Raw genomic sequence first — 14,538 nt, 5'->3', positions numbered from 1 at the left:
TTTCAAGGATATTTTCAAACTTCAATTTTAGTAACAACCTTTACAACGTTTTGGTAAACTATAGTACGAATAAATGCAAATTGACTTGGCATAGATATGAAGAATATGTGAACACAGATACTCTCATTTTTTTGTTTATTAAATCGTTGAATTAGTTGCTTATATGTTTGCGATTTTTGCGAGCATAGAATTGCCATAATCAAATATTGGGTACATAAACGATGATCTACATTCCAGACGTAACTCTATTTTCTGCAACATAGACACAACCCTCCAGTCTTCAAACCGTTATATTATAACTTACAGTAGTGGATACAGAAGCTTCCTGAAATGTATGATATTCAGTTCGTAGTCCATATCTCAAGAATTCTTCATAAATATATTCTTTTGCGGCATACTTATAGTCTTTGTATATAGGATCGTGATGTCTGGTATCCGAAAAGTAACTCCGGATCGATTTCTTCATATACTGTGTATCAGCAGACTTTACACAATGCACTGTAATATAAATAATTTATATAACAGGGTTATATTCTAAATGTAAGAATATGGAAAAACAGACGATGAATATTATTAGTTACGTAGTGTGCTAGTTACCCAATACGATATATATGGAATTTACTGACCCCATATATATCGTATTAGGTCACTAGCAAACTACGTAACGAATGTGTCTTACCAACTATCTTAACATGTGGTATTTAGACTACTAGCATATCAAAGTGATCAAGTATTCAATACCGTTAGTATTAAGAACCTACTTCCATTCGTCTATACACAAAAAAATGCCAACAATAACAACTTGTTAGCTTTAAATGTGTTTTATGAATTTATTTCAATCGTTCATTATCAATTTCTTCGTCTGTTGAAACCTTGAAGAATTTTCCTCAACACCGTGTTGTTTTTATAAAGGTAGGAAACACCACTAATAACCGTGTATTGAAATAAGTCCCGCGTACTAACCCAATATGGAATATACACGGTCTCCACGCGGTTGCTTTTAACCAATCATATTCTTAGAAATGTATAGGAAGTAAGATAATATTCGATATTCAATTCCCAAACAGCCGCTAGCATCTGGTTCCACACTAGTATTCAGTATCTAACTTTGATCAAAACTTTAAAAAATAATAGTACTTTATTAATTGAAGAATTTGGTTATCATATTTGAATCTGTAAATATAAATGAAAACATATTTAGGTAATCTTTTTTTATTATCCCTACACAATCATCTCTCAATATGAACACTTACTTATATCACAATTCTTTCCTTATCAGTGTCCCAATCTATCAATACTATACAATTATAATTACAAAACTACTGACACTCTAGTAACATGCACACAGTATATAACTATGGAAAAGACAGAAGAAGGATGTCAGTTGGCATTCATTTGAAATAAAAACAAAACAAGACAAAACATAGAACTATGTATGAATAATTATGCATTAAGCCGAAAATGTTTAGATACTGATCTTATCAACAGGATTGTCCAACTCTTCATAATTTATAAGGACGGTCATATCTAAAATCGTCGAAAAATAAAGGTAAGAGCTCAGGCAACAAAATGCTGGATGAATCTAGCAGATCTTTCAATCTTCAAGAAAAGCCTATAGATAATATACACCGATTCATTCAGGAGTAATCTTTGTAAAATTTTTGTCCTTGATATTTACGAAGGAATTATATCGACATTGAAACTTCAGAACGGTTCGTCTCACTGTCAATGTTATTGGTCTAAGGTAGCCTTTTAAAGTATCTTTTGAGTATCAAGCTCGCCCTTCATACACAATTACTCTCGACTGAATCTGTATCTATGTCTTGCCTTCCTATATTCAAATTTAATGTAGAAGAAATCAGGTAGGCCTAGTCAACATTTTCGGAAGATCTGAACCTTCTTTCTTTTATTTTCATCAATTTTGAATATAAATGTGCCACTTTTGGTCCTCGGTACCAAGAATGACATGAACGTTGTCGGGTTCTGTATAGCGTAACTTCATTTTATGTATGTTGACATTGTAAATCAAAAAGGTCTCTCTGTCAGTTTTAGCGGTCTCCAGTAGTGTTTTGAAATTTAACTTGTTAAGTTGTTTCGTCAAGAGCTGGTGCATAAAATCCTCAGTATAAATCAAATACGACAACTAGCCAACTATTCATCATAACTGAATCAGTATTGTTGTCTTCACCTGACTGCTCAAAATTTCACGGATAAAAAAAAACAACAGGGAAAACGAATATATTATTTTCCTGAACACTAACCCATTTCCCTAAATTGTTAATTTTAAATGTTACGCTGACATTTTGGTCCTAAAACGTTGCAGGGAAGTTCTTTAAAAGGGAAGGGTACCTTAATCCTGTCCTCAGAAGGCATGACTAGCTTTCAAATGTTTAGGTTTGGGCGCCATGAAGACGGTAAATCCAGACGCACAAAATTTTTGAAGAATTTAATTCATTGAATACAGTTACGGTTATTTTTAAATGAAACCCAATTTGACCTGTTTGATATGCTTTTTATATTGGCAGTTGCATATTTTTCCGCCTTTTATATCTTTATCTATACATTTATGAAGATCATGTTGAAAATGGCATTCTTAAGCCTAGAAGGATCATTCATATTTCAAAATTCAAAATTCAGAATTCAAAACTCAAAAAATCCTACATTAATCTATTATGTTTCCCCGCGCTTACGAAAGCCAACAAAGATAGCACTTGAATATTCTACTGAACGCTATGTTATAAATTTTGTTAAGAATACGAACCCATTAAAACAAGACAAAGGGTCTGTAAAACCTTCATAGGGATGCATCCTACTTTACCATTCGAAACCCTTGGTAAAACAGCGTTCTTGCAAGCAGCAACCATTTATCAAGAAAAAAGGAAAGGAAATGCAAGCCCTATCGTATCGTATCGTATATATATTGAATGTGCAGGCACAGCTGGAATGTCGCTTCACTGAAATTGAACGTTCACAATGGAAAAATTGAAATCATCGCATTTTCGTAAAGTTTTAGATGTAAAACGACCCTCATAGTCAATTTCTGAATGTTATACAAACTTAAATGTACCTGTGGTATCGTTATTTCATTTCTTTGATATAGATTTGAATAACACAAGTCGATGAACGCTGAGTCATTCATCTATGTAGCGAATCAGAAGTAAAGTTAAGATAAATCCCTGTTATTTTCATTTTAATTGAGAAGCTCTTGTTTAAAGTCTGTCTCATAAGAATATAGGTGCGTCTCTTATTATTTTTCTTTTTGACTGGTGTATAGAAATATGGTCATCCCTTGGTCTTCTTCCGATCGGCAGTAAAACGATTGTCAAATCAAGTCCTTTTTGCTGTGCGGGACGTATAAATTCGCAGTCACGCCCGGTCATATTTGGGATGTTTAATCCGATGTTTCGTGTAGAGAGAATGCCACGCTCTCTGCACGTTAAGAACCCTTGCAACAACTTTTGAGGAGTCAAGGCCAAATTTCTGTCGTACCCAATATATCCTTATTTCCAGTGGCATTCCAAATTTCTCGCCCTTCATCCCGGTCGACCGCCTATTACATGACCTTTTGTATTAATTGTTATTTTTCTCTCGTCATAAATATGCATGAAATATTTGCCACTGGATGTTAAGCAAACAACAACCAATCTCATAATATAACCCGGTTTTCCAAAGGGAGATTCTAGTTATTAAAATAGTTATGTATACACAACAGACAGATTTTGTGTATCCTTTATCAAATTTTGATAATTTTATGTTGTTATTTCATCAAAATTCGAGTCAAGTTGTTGACGATTTTCATTTGTGTTGTTAAGGAGTCACGTGTCTGTAATTAAACGGATGATGACACTTTTGTCATTAACTTATGTAATTCAATTTATACATTCATAAAGTTAAGTGTCTTGAATATATATATATATATATATATGAACAAGTCTAAATTGAAAACATAGTTCAAACCACCTATGATTGCGTTGGATATAATCCGCAATTTTTATACGTGTGCATGCAAAACAAATTTCTTGGTAGAGGAGTCTAAATACAGCACAAACAACATTTTCAAAAAGACCAAATGAGTGAAAAGTATATTTTAACAAAACGCATTTGACTATCAGGTCGAACAACTGATGTTCTTAAACCCTGCTGACTGCCATTGACGATTGCCAAATAAACGGATCACAAGATGTAACAAAATTGATCTTATTATTAAATTAATACCAAACAAAAAACAATAAACTTGCGGAAAAGATGGTATACCGCAAACATGAGGTGCAAAAATTTGTACACCATAGCCGGATTTCGACAATTATTGTCTCTTCAGTGATGTTAGGAATCGAAACGGTATTTGGAAAGCCATATAATTTACCTCAATAAGGTTAGACTCTTGAATTTTGAAAGAGTCAAAATAGGATGAACGGATCATATAAACCCGAAGGCAAATATAATACAAGCCCAAACGAAAAAATATAAACAAGTCAAAATTGAAAACAACGTTCAAACCTATGATTGCGTTGGATAAAAACCGCAATTTTTATACGTGTTCATGCAAAACAAATTTCTTCGTAGAGAGGTCTAAATACAGCACAAACAACATTTTCCAAAATAATTATATAAAATCGAATAAAGTCGTGGGATAGCCCAGAATCGATGAATACCGGTATAATAGAAAACTCCAAACAAAGCACACAATACATATATAGTAATTTCATAAAAATGTCACAACTACAAACTATTCTAAAAATAAATGTAAACAATAAACACTGTAAATATACACGTTCTACAGTTGACACGGTTATTGACCTCAATTGATATGAGAATGCAGACAGATTAGTAGCTAATAAATAATAGACACCAATAAGATGGCAAGTGAGGTGATATATAAGAAAAAAATGCACAAACAGCAGCAATAATAGATTGTAATAAAGTTTGTATTTCTCCCTTCTTGACACTCGCATGACCGACATATAGTCCACAAACACCTAAGTGGCGAACAAAAGGGCTAGCACACAATTGAATTTCAAATAAACATGTATACACATATATGACAATAACCAAGTGCGTTTCAAAATACTTGATTATGTATTTTATTTACAATAGTTTACCTATATAAGATATAAATGTAATGTTAAACGCACGAAAGTTGAAAATCGTTCTCCTGTTTTTAAACAGTCACCCAGATTACTAAGATTAAAAACTTACCTGGATTTTGATGTGCATTTTTTTTCAGTCTGCAGAAGATAGTAAAATAAACTAAGACATGAGTTTCGTTAGAAACGGTCAACTCAGTTACACAGTTTAAATCACCTATTGTTTGCAGATGTCTATTGTCCATTTAAATCAATACTACTCACAACATGTATTATATGAGGGGAGCTTCTCAAACCTCTTTCCCAACTTAGTTTATTTTGGCACCTTCTGCAGAAATGAAAAAAAAAAATGAATAGCAAAATCAAGAAAAGTTTATAATTTTCTGAAACATAAAATGCATTTAAAATTTAATTATCTAGTTCCTGCCATGTCTTACAACTTTTCCAGGTGCACAGGTTTGTCTGTACTCAGAATAAAATGTGTGGTGTAAATACGGCCATGTTAGCCAAAAGGTTATGAACCTTAACTGTTAAGGTGAATGTCGTTATAATCTGTTTCACGCATAAAGCTGATAAAATGAAAACTATGTCAAACGTTAAAAACTACCAGAAAGGCATCTGATATAAGTTAGACAAATGTATTTGAGAATGTTTTCATGAAAATTAATAATGTTTTCAAATTGTAAAAATAATTACATTAAAAAAAATGTGATTCCGGGCCCTTCTTTAAGGTGCTTTCTCATAATTCCGGAATTCAACAAGATCTCCAATCACAGGCGCTTAGATTGAACCCTCCTTTTAAATTCAATTTTTGGAATTTATTTAAAATTGGAAAACAGGGGCTTCGGTTATACAACTCTAATTGTTAAATTAAACGATAAAAGCAAGAATACGTTAAAAAGGAGGAAATAAGTAAATTACTTCAGAAATTAAGAAATTTTACTTAAATTTAATTAAAGAATAAAAAAGGGGGGGGACATTCCCCAATCGATTGTGACTCCAATATGAAATGTAACCGTAGGAGCCTTGGGCAAACTCCTTATTTTGTCCCCCTCCAATTTTAAGCCAAAAATTGAAACTAAAAACTGAAAATGATAGAGGACAATGACTTACTTTTAGACTATTTTACTATATAGAAAATATTTGAGTAAGGCCCTTTTATCAATTGAAAAATTGGCAAATTTGTAGTTTCCGCACTCTAACTTTATTTGCCTCAATCAAATGTTATGAAACTTAGACACAATGCTTATTGCCACTTGAACAATGAACAAACCCCAATAATTAAGGAATAAAAAGCCCCGATGTCAATATATGGAAAAGAGGGCTGCTTTAAATGCCATCAGTACCACTGAACCAAAATGTACATATGATACATATGCGGATAATTGGCATGTTCCAGAGAGGTATACAGGCAGTAGAAACATACATTGAAGCTGGTACTCCATGAATTTTTTTAGTATTTTAACCCAATTTTACACAAAGCTTCTATAGCATTGTACTCGTCGTTTGCTATTTAAAGAGGGAAATGATAACTTAATATGGAAATTTTGTTTTGATTTCTAATCTTTTTTATTGTTACTATTTACCAGCACATTTTCTTGTGAATTTATAACTAATAGTGTCCTTGTTATAACGGAACCAACATTGAAAAGATCAAGTTTTCAGTGTTTACAGGGGAGGTAATATTTTGACACTAGATTTCCCACTGACAGTGTTAAGATGCAATGAAAAAATGCGGAAGCCCTGGGTTAAATTGATATTCAGGAACATTTTCGCCCTTAACAAAGACGATTTCGGGTTAAATAAATAACAGAAATAAATCAATAAATAATAATTTAAGAAAAATAGTTGAAATTTTATAACACAATCAAATATAGTATGTCAAAATTATGTAAGCACGTTCTCTACAATGTAAGAAAATTTGTCTTTTCTGACACAATGCGAAATGCCTAATTTCTAACAGCATAGAATTCTCAAAATGTTCCCTGTGTGAATAAAAAACATAGCTACGGTCTCCATTGATTGGTAACTTCAGTGAAGGCATTGCATTCTTCGCCTGCCTATTCACTAATTGTACAACTGACAATAATTCTCATTCACTACACAAAAAAGCGGACGCAGTATATGTTTGTGTTGTATAAATGAAGATGGTGCACAATTTGCCACAAAAAGGTTCATCTTCAATCTTAATCAATGCAAACAATTTTAATATATGGAATTTGGAATAGGTACTAGATTTAAGCTTCATAACATCTATTCTGTATTTAAGTGAAATATGTAATAAGCCCCGTTTATTTACCAGCAGTTACGGATTCAAGCGGGGAGTACCTGCCCCCACTCCCCACCCCCCCCCCCCCCCCCCCAAAAAAAAAGAACAAAATGTGTAATAAAGGTAAATTTAAAGCCAATTTTGCGTTAAAATAAAGTCCTCTAGTTCTCATTCTAAGGAGCGCCCCCCAACCCCAACCCTCTAACATCTAACACCAAAGCCTGGATCTGCGTCTGACCTTTGACCTTTATAAATGGTCAGATCAGTTAAGCGTGAGAAAATTTTTAAACGTGAATACTGACGCCAAATTTTTCTACCAATATATGGTATACATGTAGTGTGAATTGTACATTATAAGTTACTATTGTATTGCTCTAGAATAATCCAATTATTTACTGATACATCACTGAGTCACTAAGTGTATTCTAAGGGGAAAATGTAAACATTATGAATGATTTTCAACTTATGAACTAAGGAAAAACATGACACATTCGAAAAAGGATTGAAATGACACTCGATATCCCCTCTCTCCCGAATTATAAGTGATAACAAGAAATTTTTATTTTGTCTGACATAATTTTGGCACATATCCTTGCAAAAGAGAGGCGAAAGATACTGAATGACATTCAAACTCATAAGTCAAAAATAAACTGACAAAGACATGGCTAAACAAGAAAAAGGCCAACAGACAAACAATAGTACACAAAACACAACATAGAAAACTAAAGACTGAGCAACACGAACCCCACGAAATACTGGGGGTGATCTCAGGTGCTCCAGGAGTGGGTAAGCAGATCCAGCTCCATGTTTATTGGTTGGTGGAATTATTCGGAGACAACGAGAACGTTAAAACTGTGAAAATTTGAAGGGGTCACTTATCTCTTTTTTATACATATTTTCTGTTTTAAATAATTGTTTAATTTTGAATCCTAAACAATAAAATGTATTTCATTTGACGGTCTAATATCAAATTAAATCACTTACTTTACTCTACAAAATATCAAGGCATATTAAGGACATATATCCATCGACGCTTCACATTTTACATATTTCTAAAACTTTAAAATTTGCTTAAATTTTCCATATTGAGACAACATATACTTATTTTATATATATATAACCTTGATGTTATTGTCGCATCGTATTCGGCCAGGGGAGGAAATATAGTCGAAAAAATAAGTCTCCGAAGATTAAAAATTTGTTTTCAATTCACTAATTAGACAGTACACAGCAGACAGGTTGATGCTATTGATTTTTATTCTCATAACATGCACACATTAAACTTAACATGAAAGATAGCTTCAAAAACATGTAAATCATTAAAAACATTTTAAGTTAGCAATTACTTATCAATAAAAAAGACTCTATGTACATTACATAAATTATACTTACAACTGAACAACAAATTAATTACATAATGAAGAAATATTGAAATCCCCATTCTAATGATATTTATAACAGTAAACAAAACACAAAAGTGTCTAAGCGTGTCCAAACCATTTATAAATAGATTCAGTATAGTTATTTGACCTTGGAGATGTCAATTTCAGATTTTTGGAAAATCGACCGACCTGAATAGACTATTTTCATATTACAAACTTTCGACTCCGGATTTTACAGTTTTTCGACAGGTTACCTTTTCTGTGGTAGGACATCCTGGTACTCGGTCAAGTAAGAGCACGCAAAAAAAGTAAAATCAAACATATAATCGGTGCAATTTGGAGAGAAAGTTTACTGTTTTCGAAAGATTTTGTCGTGTATAGAAAACATAAAACAGTTAATTTCCCCCAAAAACGACGTATACGTTACCTATGGATCACCGGCCTTTCACATTTTCTGAAATATGCAAAAAAAGGGGGAATGGTACCTAGCCAAAATAAGGAGAAAACAGACATCGAGGCAAAAAATGAAGAATAAGACGATTAGAAATATTTTAGTCAACAAGACATGTAATTTGATTCGAGCGCCATTTATGAGTCTTATGTAGACTAAACTAGCATTTTACATTGCAAATTGGTAAAAAGACTTGTATTTTGCTGAATTTTTTAAAGCGTGACTTGAAAAATTGCTTCACGGTATAGATGGATCACAGGTGTTACATAATTTATAAATTCATAAACACAAATGAAATGGAACATTGTGCATACAATGAAAGTAGAGAGAGAAAAGTACAAAATGCGACAAAACTTTAGCATCAATGAAATGATGAAAGTGAAAGAAAACAGCTTTTGAATACGCAAAATATAAATGTCCATATAATAAAGGAATAACAGTACCGTATTGAAGAGCTGAAAACTTCAACTTGACGGGGGCAAAGTTTTATATGAGACTGAGAGTCGAGCCAGCAAAACGGATATTTGCGATCGACATACCCACAATACAGCAATTGAAATACATAAAATTTAAAGAACAAATATTTGAAATATCCTGGAAATATACATATCACAGATTCCCGGATCAAAATTTTGAACGCCAGATGCTCCCTTCGTTTAAGAAAGATTCGACCGTGATGCTTAAGTTAAAAAGACAAAATAAAGTACAAAATACAGCTAATGTAATCTATTCCTGGGGTAGAAAATCCTAAGTATTTCGAAAAATTCAAAGTTTTGTAAACAGTTAATTTAATTTATAATTATGACCATATCAATGATAATTCTTGTCAACACAGAAGTGCTGACATATGTAAACATATTTGAAGGCATATTCTTCCTCCTAAGATGTTTGTATAATTTTTATTGATAAAGTAAAATAACATGCACACATCAAACTTAACATGAATGATAGCTAACAAAGGGCTGGTGATACCCTGTGGGAGAAAACCTTCAACATCAGTAGCATCGACCCAGTGGTTGTAAATAAACTCATCATAGATACCCGGATTTAAATTTTGTACGTCAGATTCGCGTTTCGTCTACAAAAGACGTATCAGTGATGCTCGAACCAAAAAGTTAAAAAGGCCTAATAAAGTACGAAATTAAAGAGCATAAGAGCGATATATTACGAAAAGTTTTAACAAATACAGCAAAGATAATCTATTCCAGAGGTTGAAAATCCTTAGTTTATTGAAAAATTCAACAGATAATTTATAATTATGATCAGTCACCATACCAATAATAATTCATGTCACCACAGAAGTGCTGACTACTGGGCTGGTGATAACTCGGATGAGGGGGAAACCTCCTACAGAAGTGACATCTGGAATCGACGACCGCGATTGTCTTAGGTTGTTGCCAAAATCTCTTACCGCCAACCTTTGAATTGACTGTAGGCACTATTCCATCAAAAGTAGCGTTACATGATATACTCCATCACAACTCCGACAGTACATTATGAAATTGACGACAGATGCCATCCAGTACAAAATGCGCTTCATGAAATATTGTATACGATTATGTCGTCGGATTTGTCTTAAGCATGTCATTTATACCATATTCGTCCCTAAATTTTGTTGAAATTTCTTTATATTTGGGTTTGAGGGATTGTTTCCTTTGTTGTTTTGTCACCACTTTATGATTTGTCTTTTATTTTATTTCGATAAAATAATACAAAAACAAAAAACTCCAAATGGAACTGAAATATAAATCAAACTAGAAATGAATTAAAAAATCATTGGGTGTCGATAAGAAATGTAAACACCACTGAATAAATTGCTTGTGTCCAAAGCACTTTCTGGATTTCTGGATTTACCTTCATCAGAAACGCTTTAAACCGAATAATTGAAAGCCAAAAATGTATAAGAAAAGTAGCGGTTGAAAGTAAGATGAGAGTCCGATTGAACTTTCCACTGGTAGTACTTTACGCAAATTTATTGACGGTAGACAATAAAAATATAGTACACCGATATGAATTTGTAATGTTTATCAGGACTCCGATTTGGAGAACCGACGTCTATAAGATACCGGACGTCATCCGGAGTCCAACAAATAACACAAAATTACACACATATCTTATTCGAAAAAGAATACATTTTGTAAGAGGGGTATTTGATGGTTGTTAAGCCCGCTTGAGTCTCTGTAAACATTTACAGCTAACAGACATATTTTCGAAATAACATAATGCGCCATAAAAAAAAACTAGACTGAAAGACATGAAAGAATTATGGCCAATGTCTGCTTTATTTTTCTTACCCAGAAAGGGTCAAATTCGAAGTGTTGATAAAACTTTGTGGAATTCGAATGTTTAACAGTCTAACTGGTATACCAAAGTGATGTTTCACGTAATCACTTAACATATATCTATAAAATAAAATTTATTAAGCCGTCTTGCTGAATAAACTTAATTTATATATCAATGCAAAGTTGACATAATTTTGTGAAGTTTTACATTGAAGGGCATTTGGAACAAAATAAATTTTAAATGTATTGCATATCCTGATTTAAAAACAAATTTTGATTTTGGATTGAAATATCTTTCTGATAATGTTTTCTAAAATCGATTAAAACTTTTGGACATTCATTCAAAAGCAGATGACTGCAAGCGAATTGTCTAAACAGTACTGATTTTACCGAAGTGGATAAGTCTGGGAATTGACCAATAGACTGAATAATTTATTGTTCAGACTTTCAGATGATGTTAATATCAAAATGACCGTTTCAAACTAATATTCATTTACTAGTTTTAATTTGTTACATCTTCAAAAAACGGCATAGTATTATAAAACGTCAAAGTGCAAACATGAAGCTATGATGTAATAAATTTTAGTTAAGTTGGAGAGATTTTCTGAAAATAGTCCCAAATGTAAAAATGAATATGGGTCAGATTAGCACTACCTCGTACTTCACCGATATTGCTTACTTTCAATATCAAATGAACGTTTAACATTTACAGAAACCATAAGTAGACATTTATATTTGTTTACAGTCTTTAAAACAGTTTTTTCTTAGAGCAGTCTGTTAAGTGTAATTGTTGATTTATAAAATTTTATATGTAGGTGCAATGCCCTAGGTAGTGAAAATGAAACCAATTCAATGTGATATTTATCAAATAATAAAAATGTCACCGTACAATTATTGTTGATATCCGTCTATGATTCGGCTACATAAACTCATTGACAAAGGTTGTTGTAAATCTTTTAATCTTGACCTTTTTGCAAAAACCATTTGATATTTAAAACATACGTGTTATCTTATTTATTACTTTTTTTGAATGTTATTATTGATTTACATTGTGTCTACATGACTGCGTTCTTATCCCATTTTTTCATTAAAATCAGTATAAGATAACTGATTTCAAGGATTTTGTTATACTGATTAGTTCTATGAAAACGGTATATCTTAAGCATTATAGTTTTTTTGTTGATTTCTGTTTCATTTGTTTTCCCTTCGCCTTACTAATTTACATTTCACTCTCTTCGTAATGCTTTTTTGTTCTTTGTTGACATTGAAATAAAAAGTTCTTAACGAATTTATATTAATAACTTCTCTTAAGTTTCAGATCTAGAGTAGTCCGCAAATAAAAGAGGGCCTCAAAATTTCATGCAACACATTATGACGCAATTTGGTGCCATACATTTCATTCGATTCAAGAGTTTTGTTTTGAAATTACCGAATCAACTCGGGGACGCATCTTTCAGAAGTAGCTACGCTAATTAACTGGTCGTCGTTTGGACTGTAATAGCTTGAAGACATTCTTAAAGTAGCTTGATACCATTAAAATTCAAGGACTTTAAAATACTTTTCCGACATAATCATGATACTGTTTTATAATATTATTCTTCCAAAATATGAATAAAATATATATCAAATCACTACAATAAGGTAACATCAACGGTACAAATTTTTCTGCCCCTGATGCGTATTTCGACAATAAATGTCTCGTTAGTGATGATGACGGAGGCCAAAATATTTGAAAATCGAAAACTTATGAAAAAAAACGTTAGGCTCAAAAAACCAAAATGGAGAAAAAGTAAAGCCAAAACCGGGCAATTAATCAAAGCTTTGCATGAGGGAGATATATTCCTTATTTTAAAACAATATCCAAAATTTTGTAACAACAAAGGAGTCAGTTCACGAAAGGTTAAAATTGCTAAGAATTTGATGTTTTTTTAATCCGGCCAAAATACTACAAATTTCACATAATAATAGTTGTGACATAACTATTAATACAAAATAACTTCTTTTTGGTACATCACATTAAAGATGACGAAGAATTTACCCCTCAAAAATGCATTACTTGTGTTATAACATCAGGAATTCAATGCAATTATTGGCAACTTTTGGCAACAGAATATTTTGGATCCTTGGTGGCTGCCAAGGGTATCCTCAAGCTTTAAGTTCCAAAAAATGCACAAAATCATCATCATTTGACATTATATAAAAATGTGTTGACTTTCAAGCCTAGAACGTACTCTAATCAAGAGAGAATTGTTAAACCTAGTAGTAAGAAGGCTTTTGAAATAGTTCCATTTAAGAACCAAATTATGGCCATTTTGATATTTCATGATAAAGTTGAATTTCAAGGCCATGTTTGGCCTAAAGTGAACCTTGTCCTTTAAACAACACAATATCCGTATCTTGATACTAGAACCGAAGTACTGGCTACTGGTCTGATTATACCATCGTTGACTAACACAAAGCTTATATCGGAAAAAACACTATTAAATGATTAGAAAGAAAGCTAAATAATCGAATTTTTATCAGTCATTTTTATTCATGTTTTCCCGAAATAAAGGGGCTTATAGCACTGTAAGTATGTTGTTTTTTTCTTATTGTGAAACGCATATTTTTCTTTTTTACTTTTAACTTAAGAAATCACATGCGTAGACTAATATAACATCACATTTTTGGTGACCAAAATAGTCTTATTCCTTTCTTTATTACTAATTTTGGGAAATTTATCCAAAATACTAAATACTAGTTTAGTAAAATGTCGTTTTTGCTATTTAAATTAATTGTTTAATCGGTTTTTTCCCAATCAAAATCCTAAAAACTGACAAAAGTTGATTGCCTTTGATAATTGTTATTTTTTTATATACATGTACATTTGTACATCACAGGCATGCGTATAATTTATTTTACAGCTGGTTTACCTCATTGTAGATTATAGATATAGGAAGATGTGGTATGAGTGCCAATGAGACAACTCTCCATCCAAGTCACAATTTGTAAAAGTAAACCATTATAGGTCAAAGTACGGCCTTCAACACGAAGCCTTGGCTCACACCGAACTGCAAGCTATATAATGACT

At 32.3% G+C, this 14,538-nt stretch overlaps 3 protein-coding genes across 14 annotated transcripts in view; 1 reads left to right on the top strand and 2 right to left on the bottom strand.

The window, feature by feature from the left end:
- The window catches only part of LOC127700502 (uncharacterized), a 108,034-nt gene extending 97,989 nt beyond the window's left edge, over positions 1-10,045 (bottom strand). For 2 of the 5 annotated variants that reach the window (XR_007981605.1, XM_052204002.1), the window contains exons 1-3: positions 8,746-10,043; positions 5,197-5,412; positions 305-498 (exon numbers count right to left, since the gene is read on the bottom strand). Coding sequence is in view for 4 of the 5 variants with exons in the window: in XM_052204002.1 (XP_052059962.1) it covers positions 305-498; positions 5,197-5,329 (327 nt within the window). In the remaining variant the exon portion in view is untranslated. Of the gene's footprint in view, positions 1-304; positions 499-5,196; positions 5,413-8,745 lie in introns of all 5 variants that reach the window. The other 3 variants (XM_052204001.1, XM_052204003.1, XM_052204000.1) reach the window with 2 other exon arrangements.
- The window catches only part of LOC127700504 (uncharacterized protein YfbL-like), a 323,855-nt gene that overhangs the window by 187,234 nt on the left and 122,083 nt on the right, over positions 1-14,538 (top strand). The gene's annotated exons all lie outside the window — the stretch shown is intronic.
- The window catches only part of LOC127700500 (uncharacterized), a 245,133-nt gene that overhangs the window by 210,340 nt on the left and 20,255 nt on the right, over positions 1-14,538 (bottom strand). The window lies entirely within an intron of this gene.

This window comes from Mytilus californianus, unplaced genomic scaffold (assembly GCF_021869535.1).
Source record: "Mytilus californianus isolate M0D057914Y unplaced genomic scaffold, xbMytCali1.0.p SCAF_5, whole genome shotgun sequence".
Classification (NCBI taxonomy): domain Eukaryota; kingdom Metazoa; phylum Mollusca; class Bivalvia; order Mytilida; family Mytilidae; genus Mytilus; species Mytilus californianus.
Note: the sequence above shows the minus strand (reverse complement) of the source record. Positions and strands in the feature narration are given on the sequence as shown.